Source organism: Gossypium hirsutum, chromosome A06, assembly GCF_007990345.1.
Source record: "Gossypium hirsutum isolate 1008001.06 chromosome A06, Gossypium_hirsutum_v2.1, whole genome shotgun sequence".
In the NCBI taxonomy this organism is placed as follows: Eukaryota; Viridiplantae; Streptophyta; class Magnoliopsida; order Malvales; family Malvaceae; genus Gossypium; species Gossypium hirsutum.
In genome coordinates this window covers 20,240,185-20,253,594 of record NC_053429.1, presented here as the reverse complement: position 1 = coordinate 20,253,594, position 13,410 = coordinate 20,240,185, and the positions used below count along the sequence as shown (strand labels likewise).

General features: G+C 36.5%; 1 protein-coding gene across 2 annotated transcripts; it reads right to left on the bottom strand.

Moving 5' to 3' along the window:
* Positions 1–555: 555 nt before the first annotated feature.
* On the bottom strand, positions 556–4,194 carry LOC107951068 (uncharacterized). Of its 2 annotated transcripts, XM_016885966.2 has the most exons (6): positions 2,767–4,194; positions 2,228–2,661; positions 1,964–2,125; positions 1,471–1,546; positions 1,136–1,291; positions 556–967 (listed from the first exon to the last, which is right to left on the bottom strand). In XM_016885966.2, the coding sequence occupies exons 1-6, from the start codon at positions 4,027–4,029 to the stop codon at positions 827–829; spliced, it is 2,232 nt and encodes a 743-aa protein (XP_016741455.1). In that variant the 5' UTR covers positions 4,030–4,194; the 3' UTR covers positions 556–826. The 2 variants fall into 2 exon arrangements, with proteins under 2 accessions (XP_016741455.1, XP_040971232.1); XM_041115298.1 differs by lacking the exons at positions 556–967; positions 1,136–1,291; positions 1,471–1,546 and adding an exon at positions 1,646–1,875 and having other exon boundaries at positions 2,767–4,161.
* Between the last annotated feature and the right edge of the window lie 9,216 nt (positions 4,195–13,410).

Genomic DNA, 13,410 nt, shown 5'->3' with positions numbered 1-13,410 from the left:
GGAACATTGAAAGACCGACTCCCAGAATGTTCACTGAAGAACAAAAGGAATTAGTTTAGGAAGGAGAAAGAAGGATGAAGGATACAGCAAATTCATTCTCGTTGGTAGCGGCACTTATAGCCACGGTCGTGTTTGCTGCAGCCATCACAGTACCAGGTGGCACCAATGCTGACATTAAAAGTGAAAAGTGAAAAGTCATTCTCATGTTCTTGTCCATCCTCACTGCTCATTATGCACAAGACGACTTTCTCCAAGCCCTCCCCAAGAGGCTGATTATGGGGCTCCTCGCCCTTCTCATTTCCATAACTACCATGATGATTGCCTTTAGCTCCACGCTCTATCTGTGGCTGCATCAACCTGTCTATTGGTAACCTTGTTTGTTTATTTGCACTTTCCACAACTTGTCGATATGTTCTATTCATTCTACTTGTGGCCATGGAATTTCGGCAAGCACAGTAAAAGTTTAATTAAAAAGCAAAAGTGTTTTGAGCGAAATTAATATGATGGAATTTCAGTCAAATTTCGCTCAAATTTCAGAATTCAAAAGCAAAAGTGTTTTGAGCGAAATTAAAAACTTCATGATAAACCGTAAAAGTTTAATTTTGTGGAGTACAAGAATTGGCTTTGTTATTTCTCAAAACATGAATTTCATTCATGAAAAAGCCATTAATGATGCGACTCATTAGACAGGTATTCAACAAAAGAGAGCATCACAGAACGACAAAAAAATGTCCTTGTTTCTTTAGACATCAAACTGTTAGCACTTCACTAGAAAATTTAGTTGCCACCTACACGTTTCCGGTATACATCACATGGCTATGACTGGTCACTGACACCCAACTGATACTGAAGAGTACTGCAATGGACCCTGAGCTGGTGTTTTGATATGTTCCAGTAATGGAGACAACTTCAAACCAATGATTTCTACCTTGGCATTAGAATGGCCATACAAAAAGACGTCTGTAATCTGCAAACATAGCACCAAGACAACATAAAACAACTGATGTCAAGCAAATAGTTAAGTCTGCAGGTTACTCAAGCTGCATGATATTGCATTTCATACAAAAGGGGACAATTATATGGTATTGAGAAAAGGTTTCGTTGCTAAAAGGCGAATCTGATCAGGCAAAAGTACCTGAGAGCATCCAAAAAGTTTAAGCACCCTCAGCGATAAACAGCTATCTACAATCAAGCCCATAGCTTCATCAGTCAGATTTCGGCACCAAGATAGATCCAGACTAACCAGATTTCTTGAACGCCTCGCAAGTGATAAGGCTGTATTAAGACCAACCTAAAAAGGCTCATCCATTTATAAGAAATTAGAATAATACCATACAAAAACAAGCAAGAAGCCTTAAGAAATGGTTTTCTTTCTTTACTTTTTTTTCCCTGTGTGTAGGCGGGGAGTTATTGTATGTGCATGTCTACGCATATGTGTGAGAGAAAAGAGGAGAAGCATTAATCAAGTACCTTCCCAACATTGTTCAGTGCTAGCTCTTTCAAAACCTCCCCAGACATTTCAAGAAATGCAGCTATAGCATCATCACTATTGCAAGCAAGGGGAAAAAAAAGAAAGAGTGAATTCTACAGCTAATATAACAGAAATCATATTCGAAATATAAGAATGAAACAAACTCCAACGTACTTTCAAAATATTGGGTAGACTTGAGAAAGACAACTGCTCCAAACCAACCATATGGCTACCTCATTGATTAGACACACATAAAGGCACTCCACTCTTACATTATTACTCAATAAGACATGGGGGGAATACTTATTTATACAACGAATGCCTTGTGCCCCGTTGGAATAAATAGTAAAAAACGCCCATGTGCCAAACTCAACTATCACACAATGTCAACTACAAGGAATCAACTAGCAAAACACAATAGACGAGACCACAGCATAAGATTATATGACATAGTAAGTAAAAATAACCCCTCCCAGAAGACACGGTAAATACCTGAATGCATTGCGGCAGAGTTTCAATGACTGCAATGACCGACAACCACTGGCCAGGTAGCCGAAAGAAGTGTCTGTCAGTTTGGATATGTTACCAATGTCAAGTGCTCGTAAATTTGAACAGGTTTCCGCAATGATTTTCAAGGAAGAATCAGTTAATTTCCTGCAGGAAATTACAGTATCAAACATATTTAGGGATCAAAAGAAACTCAAAACCAGGGAACTACAAAAGATTTTAGATAAAACAAGTGATAAGTAAGCGTACCAACAATCCATCAAAATCAGTTCCTTGATACCATCGCCTCTTGCAATAAGAAATTCCTTGATAAAACTATCAGTTACAGACTCCAACCCTGCTACTGACAACACTTCCAAATGCTCCAGCTTCTTCAATGATGGCAGAACCAGCATTGCATCAATACTTTGGCAATCATCGATAAATAGTTCCAGTAGAACTGATGCCAAGGAGGTAGCTAAAATGTCAATAGCGCTGTGGGTAAGAAATGAACACTGGCTGAGATTTACAGATCGTAATGCAGGGGCAGAAGAAACAAGAGCACTAAGCCCAGCATCCGAAAGACGATATGCACCAGTCAATGACAAAGTGGTTAGTGCAGGCAAGCTGTTCGGCGACCGAGCTAAGGTAGAAGGTAAATTATAATCCGCTAAGCAGTGGCCACAGTAATCAAGTTGGAGAATCTGAATTCCAAAAACAATAAACTTTAGACTAGTCGCAAAAAGAATATCATGAAATGGACAAATAGCAATAACTCAATACGACGTGTAGATGAATATACAGCGTACCGTCAAGTTGATAGTGTCACACTTTTCAAAACATTGATTGAACTGTTCCTCAGTTAGCCATGAACAATCTTTGAGGCGAATTTCGATAGGGGATCCGTTAAGAAGGAGATCAAAAAAGTTACTATTCATTCGCCTCGAGTCACAGAGCATATGACAGAGCTTGTGTCTCAGAGCATCAGGCACATGAGCAAGCGAAGCAATCGCATCTGCATTATCGACAAGAACCCTCAAGCTCAAATCAAGCAATGATGGAGGCAGCCGCTTTGACCAGTCTTTTCTTTTACCCTTTTGAGGAACCCACTTAATTTGTAAGTACTGTACCTTGTCCGAGGAAGAACTCCCCTGTCTTACGTTAAAATTCGCTGCTCTATCCCTTATAATCTTCATAGCAGTAGAGAAAGGACCCGGCCAATCTTCAACACCCTTTTCTTCAGGTTCTTCGGACGGAATTTCGCTTTCAGCCTCCGTTGATAAAATGTTATCATCTTCTTCCTGGGTGCTGAAATGGGCAAATCGAGAAGCATTTTCCCTAGCCGTATCTCGAAACCGCTCCATTCTCCCCTGACTTGTTCTCCTATTATTCTTCTTACTTGGCTTTTCATTGGACAAATTCACTTCCTGTGCTAGAAGTTCAACGTCGGAAACTGAACCGTCAACTAAACTCTCATCTTTAGATTCCAAAGCACTTTCTACAAGCAATTTCCCCTTCCCTTTCTCTTCTCTACTATATCTCCTTTTTCCCTTCACATTCACTCTCTCCTTGCTTCTTTCCGGTTTCTCAGTATCTTCACTCTCTTCCACTAACATGCTTTTACCTTTCCTGTCAATTTCAACCTCTACATCGCCTTCGCTGCCGTTGCCGTCGCCAAATGGACCCTTCTTAGTAACCCTCTTCCCCGACCGCAAACTCAATACCCCTTCATCCTCGCCGCTCTCCAAACCGACATCGTTATCGGCACTCAACTTCCTCTTTCTCGAAACGTCACCGTTTCGTCGTTCGATAGGTTCCTCCGCCTCCAAAACACCATCCTGGCCGGCATTGGACGAAGCTCTCGTAGAAAGACGAAGGCTCCGCCGAAGTATGGGTGCGGAACCGGAAACTGAACCAAGAGTTTTAGGGGAGGGAATGAGTGAAGGCGGCGATGAACGAGTGGCGGGTTGTTCGCGGCCTTGCGTGGGAGTGGCGGGCGGGTCGATATTGGCCCGAGCTTTTAGGGGCTTGGGTTGGACCGGAAGGATTTCGCGGGATCTTAGGACCGGCATCGCTGCTGAAAGAAAATGGCGGGAAGTGAAAACGAACCAGTATGAACACTCAACAAAAGAATAATAGGGAGGAATCGTATTAAGAAAAAAGGGCGGCCTTTTGGTTTTTTAACAAATTTAGGGTTTTTCTGAAAGAGAAGCTTCTCGCGTACGCTTTTCTATATTAATTTTCCCGCCACATAAATGTCCTCAATATTACGGGCCTGAATCTGAATGGTCAGCCAGCTGGCTTTTTTATGTATTTGTTTTTGGCCCAAAGAGATGTGAAGAAGAAATAAAATAGTGAGAGGAAAAAAGAATGTATTTTTATTGATTAATCGGAATTTTTATAATATTTATTTATTAATTTATGTTTGTTTAATAATAAAATATTGATAACGTTCAACATGATTTAAATTTTAAATTTATATAGGATTTTAAAATATTTTAATTAAGTTTTTAGAGTATTAATATTAAATTAAATTAATTGTAAGTTTAAATTTATCATGAACATTTAAAATATGTTAATCTAATCAAATAAATGAATAATCTCTTTCCTTAAAAAAACTATATAATTTGCTGAATTTTAACTTTATTAATTTGTTTCTTTTAAGCATGCACTAACAACCTATTATTTTAGACCTTAAACATAACTATCTAATTAAATACTATACACTTCAACTCAACTTACCATATATAAGGTTTAGCATTATATATTAAGCTTAATTCAAATCAACATTAAAGAAATACTATCTTAATTCTAGTATATATTAGAAGCCAATCATGACATATCTAATCTAATCACATATATCATATATTGTTGTGATTATAGGGCTAAATAACGTCAATAGTCCCTTTTTTTAATAATTAGATTTAATTAAGGAAATAAATTGATTTAAATAAAAAAGCGAGTTCAACTGGACGAGCTTTCTGCATACGTATCAAGAAAACACGTCTAGCTGGACACGTTTTCTGGAAAACTCATCTAATCAGGCATGTTTTCCCTCAATGTTCAAAAAGGTCAAAAAGCAATGGCTTTTTTATCAGTGCCACGCCAACTGTAAAAAATAAAAATAAAAATCCAACAATAAGTTTTTTTACCCTATAAATACCCTCCAAATTTCAGTTTTTTCATTCACATTCTTCTCTCAACTCTCTCAAACCCTCTCAAGTCTCTCGTTTTGATCGTGTACGATATTTTCATTTAAAAATAATATTTTTATTAATTATCTCATATTGTATTTGTTCAAAATCTATTTTTCACGAATGACCGCCTCTCTAATCCACTTCAACAACAAGAATATTTCCACCACCCAAGTAGTAATGGTAAGACGAAAATTTAAATTTCATTAATTTCAATAAGGTTAATTTTATTTTTTTTAATTTGAAATTATTTTTATTGTGTAAATAGGCAGAGAATCGTGTTTTGAAGGGCTTCATTCATAACATCGGAAAGCTTGCGATCCCTGAAATTCTTGGCCACTTGCAAGCAGTTGGATTCTTACATGTGTCTTGCATGTTCGGGGGCTACAAACTTGATTTGGCACTTATCAACTCATTGGTGGAAAGATGGAGGCCCGAAACACACACTTTCCACTTTCCATTTTCCACTTTCCATACGGTGAGTGAACAATCACACTCAAAGACGTTGGAACTACAACTCTGTCTGCCAATGGATGCGCCAGTCATCACGGAATTAGCGATCGTTCCGGGTAAAGTGGACTTCTGCACATCACTGTTGGGGAAGGTTCAAGACAAGTTCGAAAGTGGTCCGATATCGATGAACTAGTTGAATGATAATTTCGACGAGCTCCTTGAATACTGAATAAAGGAGGTCATAGAACAGTACACTCAAGCATACGTCATGAGTTAATCTGGGGCATTTTAATGCTTGACAAATCTCAAAATTTGGTTCATGTAAGGTGGCTACCACATCGTGGACTTCAATAAGTACGGAAAACTAAGTTGGGGATCTATCATAGTGTCCACATTATACTGGGAGATGTGTTGGGCCACGATACCGAGTGCAACATCGATCGGTGGTTGCCTGCTCTTGTTGCAACTGTGGGCCTAGTGGCTACTATTATTTCTACGTCCCAAGGTAACCAACCCATACATGTTCCCTTTGGTGACGAGGTAAATATCATTTATTAACAAATATGTAGTCTATACAGTAAATTTTTTTATTATACGTTTTGACTAACATATCGCTTATATAGGTGGAACCGTGAGCCGAGTTATATGAGACTGCCTGAGGAGCTAGAAGATATTATATTGTTGTTAGACCAACATTTGAAAACCGAGGTTAGTTACTTATTCTTTCGAACCTATATTAATTACATAATGATTCGTAAAAAAAATTCATACATAACTATACTTACAATTTTACTTTTCTATTTGAATGGATGTTGTACACCGACACTAATGTCATATCTTACATCTTGCCAGAAATGTTGGATAATGGGCAGATGTGGGATGCCAAGGTGTCATTGGTAGTGTACACGATGATGGAAATGCACAAATCGGATTGGGTGTTATGACAGTTCGGGTGGAGGCAATGAATTTTGCTGTCACCGTGAGACTTAAAGAGTTGTACAATGGGAACATACGGAGGAAGGGCAATAACGACTAGGTGGTACAGCATAAGGAGCACATTGAGGCGTGGGATCGTAAGGTAATCTTAACTCATTCGCGAATTATTTTTTGCAGTGGACATGGCGGCATCTGATGATTACTTGGCATAATTCAAAGCTACCAGCAATTTGTATATGTTACAATTGGAGGTAAAAAGTAAACAAATTTGGGCAAAGAGGCAACATCGACCTCCACAATAGCGTAGGAGAGGATGCGATCGCACGACGGGTTCGTCATCCACTCTGATAGAAGATGCGTTACTTGTGGCTACGCAATATAAAGGTCAGTTCGCTCCACTTATTCTCGTTCAATTAAGTAGCCTTTTTTTTCATATGCACCATCATACTACAGACCACCGTCGCATGTGGTCAGTTTTTCTGTTCCTACGGGTACATATTCTGTGGCATTGACACCCCCTGCATACTACACCCCTATGCAGATGTCGATGCCAAACCCCATGTTAGGGCAGACGTTGATGTATGCATCGCCACCGATGAAAATACTGATACAGATGCCCATGCAGCAGTCAATGATAACATCGATGCCCGATACCTTTATGACGTACTCGGAATTTAAGAAATTTATGATTACACGCCTATAGTGACCCAAACATCATGCACATCATTGTTTTATAGGGGTGGCTCATTATTGCAACCACCAGACACGATAATGGCAGATACACGATGAATGGCGAGGATGATGCAGCAATCAACCATAGAAGAAAATGATTACGTTGCGAATCCTAAAGAAATGATTGTTCAAGGGGTCGTACTAGATACATATTCAGGCGATGATGACGACGATGTGAAGTCTACAGGCCCATACCTCCAATTACACTCCGGTTGAACCTTTTGCTGTACGGCTGGTTGTATGTAGAAATCTTCCACGCAACCGTCGTCCACCGCCATGCTGCACACATTCTCCCCAATTACACGGTTGAGTATATTTTTTCTTATAAATATTGTAATGTAAATATAGATATGTCATAAATAAAAAATTAAACTTATTCATTCAAATAATATATTTGTCTTTATTACTATCTACCATGAGTTATGCGTAAGTTAATAATAACTAATAAATTAAACCAATGAAAATATGTGAAACACACTAATGAATTTGAAATTTAGTAGAAAGTAATATTAACGATGTTGAGGCCCTAACGTATCCCTATATAGGAAAAATGGCTTCATATTCACTGGGTTTCTATAATACCTGCATAATTTCTGTTGTCTGTCTCTCTTCCGAATATCCATATTATTCTTTATCCGAGTGGAATTTAGCAACCTTTCGGGATGCGACATAAGTCCTTGTTTGGCACCAACTTGAACAGCACACTGGACATAGGCGGCCACATACTTTCATTTGGGACATGTGGGCATTCATGACTTCGCACACTATGAATGCGTTGTAGTTGGTAGACGTCGTTGATGTAAGGTGCGTACTCAATTCATATGTTTCTACATGTGATAATTACATGTGCGCATGGGAACCAAAGTGTTTGGAATCTCTTACAATCACGGATCCTTTCTGTTAGGTTCACACGATACGATGCACCTGATATTTTCTGGTCAGGCCTAGCGTGCTCCGTGACTCAAAAATTGAGGTTTCGACATGAATGGCAAACTATATATATGGTGTTTGCTCTCGCTATACTTCACCAAATCTTTTTCATCACAGAATGTACCATCGTCCATTATCTGTCCAGCATACGTTGACTCATTCTTAGGAAACCAATCTAATGTATGTTTTTTTAACAACCGATGTTACTAGCAAATGACGCGTCCTTTTAGTACGGAATTGATGCATTCGGCCAAGTTTGAAATTATGTGCCCATATCGTAGACCCCCATTGTACGACTGCTTCCACTGTTCAAATGGTATATTCGATACATACATTGCAGCGTAAGTGTTGGTGGTGCTTAAATTGTTTAACATTTGATGGAATCAATGTTGGACAAGCTTGTAACATGTCAAGAAATAGCTACTGGTTAGTGCAATAAAATAACCCGGTATAAATATTTGATGTGCAGTGAATACATAGTTCAAACTACAAACCCATGTTAATGACTAGATCTCGCTCAGTTGTCTAAAAATATTTTTTACGGTAGTTGGATCCCACACGTCGTATGCAGTACCGATGATGAGTGCGATTCTAAAGAAATCTATGACGACCAATCACCAAGAGTATTCCGAGTCTGTTATCTGATATGACACATATGTCAAGTTGAGGGTAAATGCGGTGACCTAACCGGCTCAGAAAAAAATCTCAGTGATCTGCCGTTTCTCTGAAAGTTATTGCGAACGTTATAGGTAAAAATCTTCCGATTACTATCCTGAGCAACGGCAAACAACAGACACTACTGATATCTTCCTTATAGCTAATGACAAACAACAGACGCTTACAGTGTTAAAATGCCTCTGTATTGCTCAAATGTCGAAAAGAACAGGTGAAATATTTTTTTTCTAGGGACCAACTGATTGCCTCAGTACCCTGGTCGCGTTTCAAGATCGATTACAGAACCTGATACGTATCAATCCAATACCTGACACCATTGCCATAGATAGTTATATGAACCCTCTCACCTATGATGTAACTTCTCTATAGCCTTCTGTTTTGCAACTTTCAGTTTGTAGTATGTTGGAGTGTATTGATACTAGCTACATATGTCTGTAATCAACACCGGTATTTGAATTTGAGGACTGACATTCACTATTGGTAGAATAATGTCAGCAATCATGTCCAAGTGTAGCCTCGGATAATCTTGACTTGCACCTGTCGCAACACAAGTATGGGGACTAAGATACTTATTTATCGTCCACATCCTGATTTTCTTCTGGTAAGACGTTATGATTTTCCACTTACATCACTCGTCCTACATTATGCACTTTTATTCAAATTTCTCTAAAACGAGACATCGTAACGTAGTAGTTCATGCCGATCTTAAAGCTGTACCGCTTTAGTGCAGTAAGAAAAGCATCTTTGTTAGAGTATTCCATTTCAGCTTCTAGTACTCGTACATCACAATATGTGCTTACATATCCAGGTGTTCTATATGAAAGTCGCGAAAACTCTAACCACCTTCGGTTGATAGGTCAATATTCTTCATGTGGGGCAGAGATTCATAAGCCCTGAATCGTGCATCTGGATTTGAGGCGTCATCGTTAGACTCGCAAAGTTTTGGATCTATTGTAACTAGATCTGGTTTGAAAAATAGTACCATTTTTGAACCATCCGGCCCGCACTGGCTTAGGTCCTAGCTCCTCCCCCTCGTTTGCATTTACAACCCTTTCTTCTTCATTTACATCTCATTTCTTGTCTGTACCTTCATTGTCACTTTCAAGCACAGTGTGGAATGTACATGCTAGCCCCAGTCGAAATGAGTAGTTCATCGGTTCTCCTATAACCCATGTGTCTGGCAAAATATTCAACGGTTTGATGATCGGTATACGTCGATGATCGACCGGTATACATCGATGATCCTCCGGTATAACTGTTTCTGCCTTATAACATGGACCCAATGTCGAAGTTGAAATCAAATGCACTGATTGAATGTCGAGCTTAAGTGTCTAGGTTTGGGTTATAATGATACCCCAACTAATACTGACCCCCGAAATTTAAATTAATGCCGGAGACCGATAAGTATCTGCCCAACCCATAATTATGTAATATGACTTTTTACTTTAACTTTGGTACCCGTATTCGTCACGACGGTGGTCAAAGATAGGTCAGATCCATCAACATCGGCAAATAACTTAATAACAACATTTCCGCTTGAGATGTGCGATGATATAACTGTCTCGAGATGCTTTTTTCTAATCACATCAAATAGTTAATACTTATAAGGGTCAACAAATGCAAGAAATTTGCATTACAACCTTGTATTTTTTTTTCTCTAGCCTTCCTGCTATAATCAGTGTAATTTTTTTCTCTATTCTTAAGCAACCAATACATTTAACCTTCTTGTTTATTCAAAGGCCGATACCATCGTAGACGCAAGAAGACTCTCAGGTGAGGAGCGATTGTTATGGTATAGTAAAGGTGATGCTCATTTTTGGGCGACGATGGTTGTCATTATTACACAACCCATTAATAACTACAATTGCTGCCACGTCGACTTGAGTTCGACTTCTACTATGCTGGAACATTTGCTCTCCACCTAAGAGCCCTATTGTGTCCACTTTAGTGTCAGCCTTCAAAAAAGAATGAAAGGTTAAAGATACCGATTGCTTGGAAATAGAGAAAAAAATTACGTTGTTTATACCGAAAATTCCCTGAGTTTTCTGTATGATTATATAAAGCATTGTTTGCGGGTATCCAAAAACCTTGATCTCTTAACCGCGTAATGACCGTCACCTAGCCCCCGGTTATACTTGAACCCATAACTGCATCATGATTGCCAACTGGGATCTCCACTTGGACTTCGACCACTGATTGTATCAAACATTATTGCCTCAAAACCGGATTTCCCCATAATGGGTTTCTAAGGTGATGGTCCTATTGGTCTTATTTAGTCAGACTATAGTTGTTCATTATTGGTGTTTCAACTCTTGTTAAATAATTTTTTGTACTATTATTAGTGGTGTATATAAAAGGCCGGTAGGGGCCTCGGCCCCTAAAATGAAAAATTGTTCATTTAGTCCCTTTAACTTTTTTAAAAAATTTAAATTAGTAAAGATAAAATTATACTTTGGCCCACTACAAATGATAAAATTTTGATTTAATCATTTAAAAGTTATAAAGATTTAGCCTATTAAAAATTACAATTTAACTTTACCCCCTTAAAAAATTTTCTAGTTTTGCCCCTGACTACTACTATTCACTTTCATGTTTAAATAAACGTCTAGATAAATCTTTGGACAATAGTCTAGATATGATTTCAAGACAAGTGGAGTTAAGATGTTGGCATTTTTTACTTTGACCTTCATAATTGCTTTCTTTATAAGCAAATGATCCTTGGGTTGTGTTTTTTTCCTTCTAAAATTATACTAATCAAATTTCGTTAAAGAAGAAAAGATGAATCGACTTGTCTTATTTTAAAAGCTTATCTTTATCCTTATCATCACCATTTTACTTAGAAATCAAGCTGAAAACTTTCTCTGATAATCATAATAAAAGGATTTATCTCAAAAAAATTCTCGATGAATGAGACCAAGATTGAGGATGGAAGTAATTGGATTCGAATCTTATAAATCGATTGAGTCAACTTTTGTATGCTTTCATGTTTTAGCGAAAGATTTTGAAGTACTAATTCTTGTAAATTTGATACACCAAGACTATTCAAGAACTCTGAATGTCAAACGTCGTAAAGAGAAAAATTAAATGCAATATGTTTTCTTTTTTAATATTTTAACTTAATTGATAATTCAAATAAATTTATAACAGCTATTTAATATTGAAAATTTATTAATTTATTAACATGAAAGGTCTTTTTGGACCTTCCCTCGTTGACTCATGTCTAGTCATTCATGCTTTTTTTTTTTTACCAAAATGATTAAATTTTAGTTTTACTTCCTCTTATATGTTTAAATTTAAGATTTAATTTTTATAATTTATTTTTAATATAAATTGATCTTTATATTTTTATAATTTTATTAATTAGTCCTAAAAATTAATATTGTTAACTTTTTAGTTAAAACATTATATTGTTATAAATATTTTTGAAAACTCTAAAAATCTTACATACTGACATGTGTTTCCTATTTCTTTTAGGTTTGTGTTGATCTTACCTTTTTTTTTTTTTTTTTTTTACAATTTTAGAAAAATGATAAAATTTCAATTTTGATCTCTCTATTATGCCTAATTTTGAGATTTAACCACTACACTTTAATTTATAATGTAATTTGGTCATTGTATTTTTATAATGCTATTAATTAGTCCAAATAATTAATATCATTAAATTTTCAATTAAAATACTATGTTGCTATATTTAATTTTTCTAAGTAGGATTAAAATATATTTTAACTTTCAAATTTATACTCCATAATTTAATATAAACAAATAATCAACCTAATATGAAGGGAGGGAATCATACTTTTTTTTTTGTGAAAGGGAATCATACTATTTTCATTTAAATTTAAGAAACATAGTTAATATACATACGTTAATAATAATTTATAGGCTTGAAAAAAAAAACCTAAACTATGATATTTTTTCCTAATTAGATGCCTAATTTTTTTTTGGTTATTTTAATTACCTAAACTTATTTTTCTGTTACCATAATAGGCCTTGTTACCAATTGTTTAAAAAAAATTCTTGAACCAATCATTGCCTACCATGTAGCATTTGAGAAGGTTTCGTCATTGTAAAAAAATTAATCATTTTGCTCTTAAGTAATAAACTTGTTTGGACATAAAATTATTTTTATAATTTTTTTTTACTCATCAGACAGTGATATTACGATACCCAAACTTAGGGTGCCTTTGGTTCTCGGTTTAGCATCAGTCCAAGGCATTTTTTTATTGATTTTTGTGCAACTGCAGCACAAACCTCTCTTTGGATGATCAAATTTCAGTGCAGTTAAAGGGAGTAAAACGCACCACACCCTAAAATTCTCACTGCTCTATTTATGCCCAGTTGAAAATTCAAGCACAAGTTAAAAAGAACAATATGTATGTTACAGTAGAATACAAATGTTAAAAATAATAAACATTTTTCTCATTATTTTATAATAATAAACATTTTATCAAAAGAAATTTTAATCTACCATTCCTTGAATTAACTACTTTTAGATTATTTATTTTAATTTTTTAATTATTTTAATTTAAAAAT

Excerpts from the sequence above, each read along its gene's own strand:
- LOC107951068 (XM_016885966.2), bottom strand. The coding sequence starts at position 4,029 with ATGCCGGTCCTAAGATCCCGCGAAATCCTTCCGGTCCAACCCAAGCCC. Across the intron at positions 1,547-1,963 it reads CTCTGCCGCAATGCATTCAG|TGATGATGCTATAGCTGCAT; the intron begins GTATTTACCGTG and ends TGCTTGCAATAG. Across the intron at positions 968-1,135 it reads AACTTTTTGGATGCTCTCAG|ATTACAGACGTCTTTTTGTA; the intron begins GTACTTTTGCCT and ends CTATGTTTGCAG.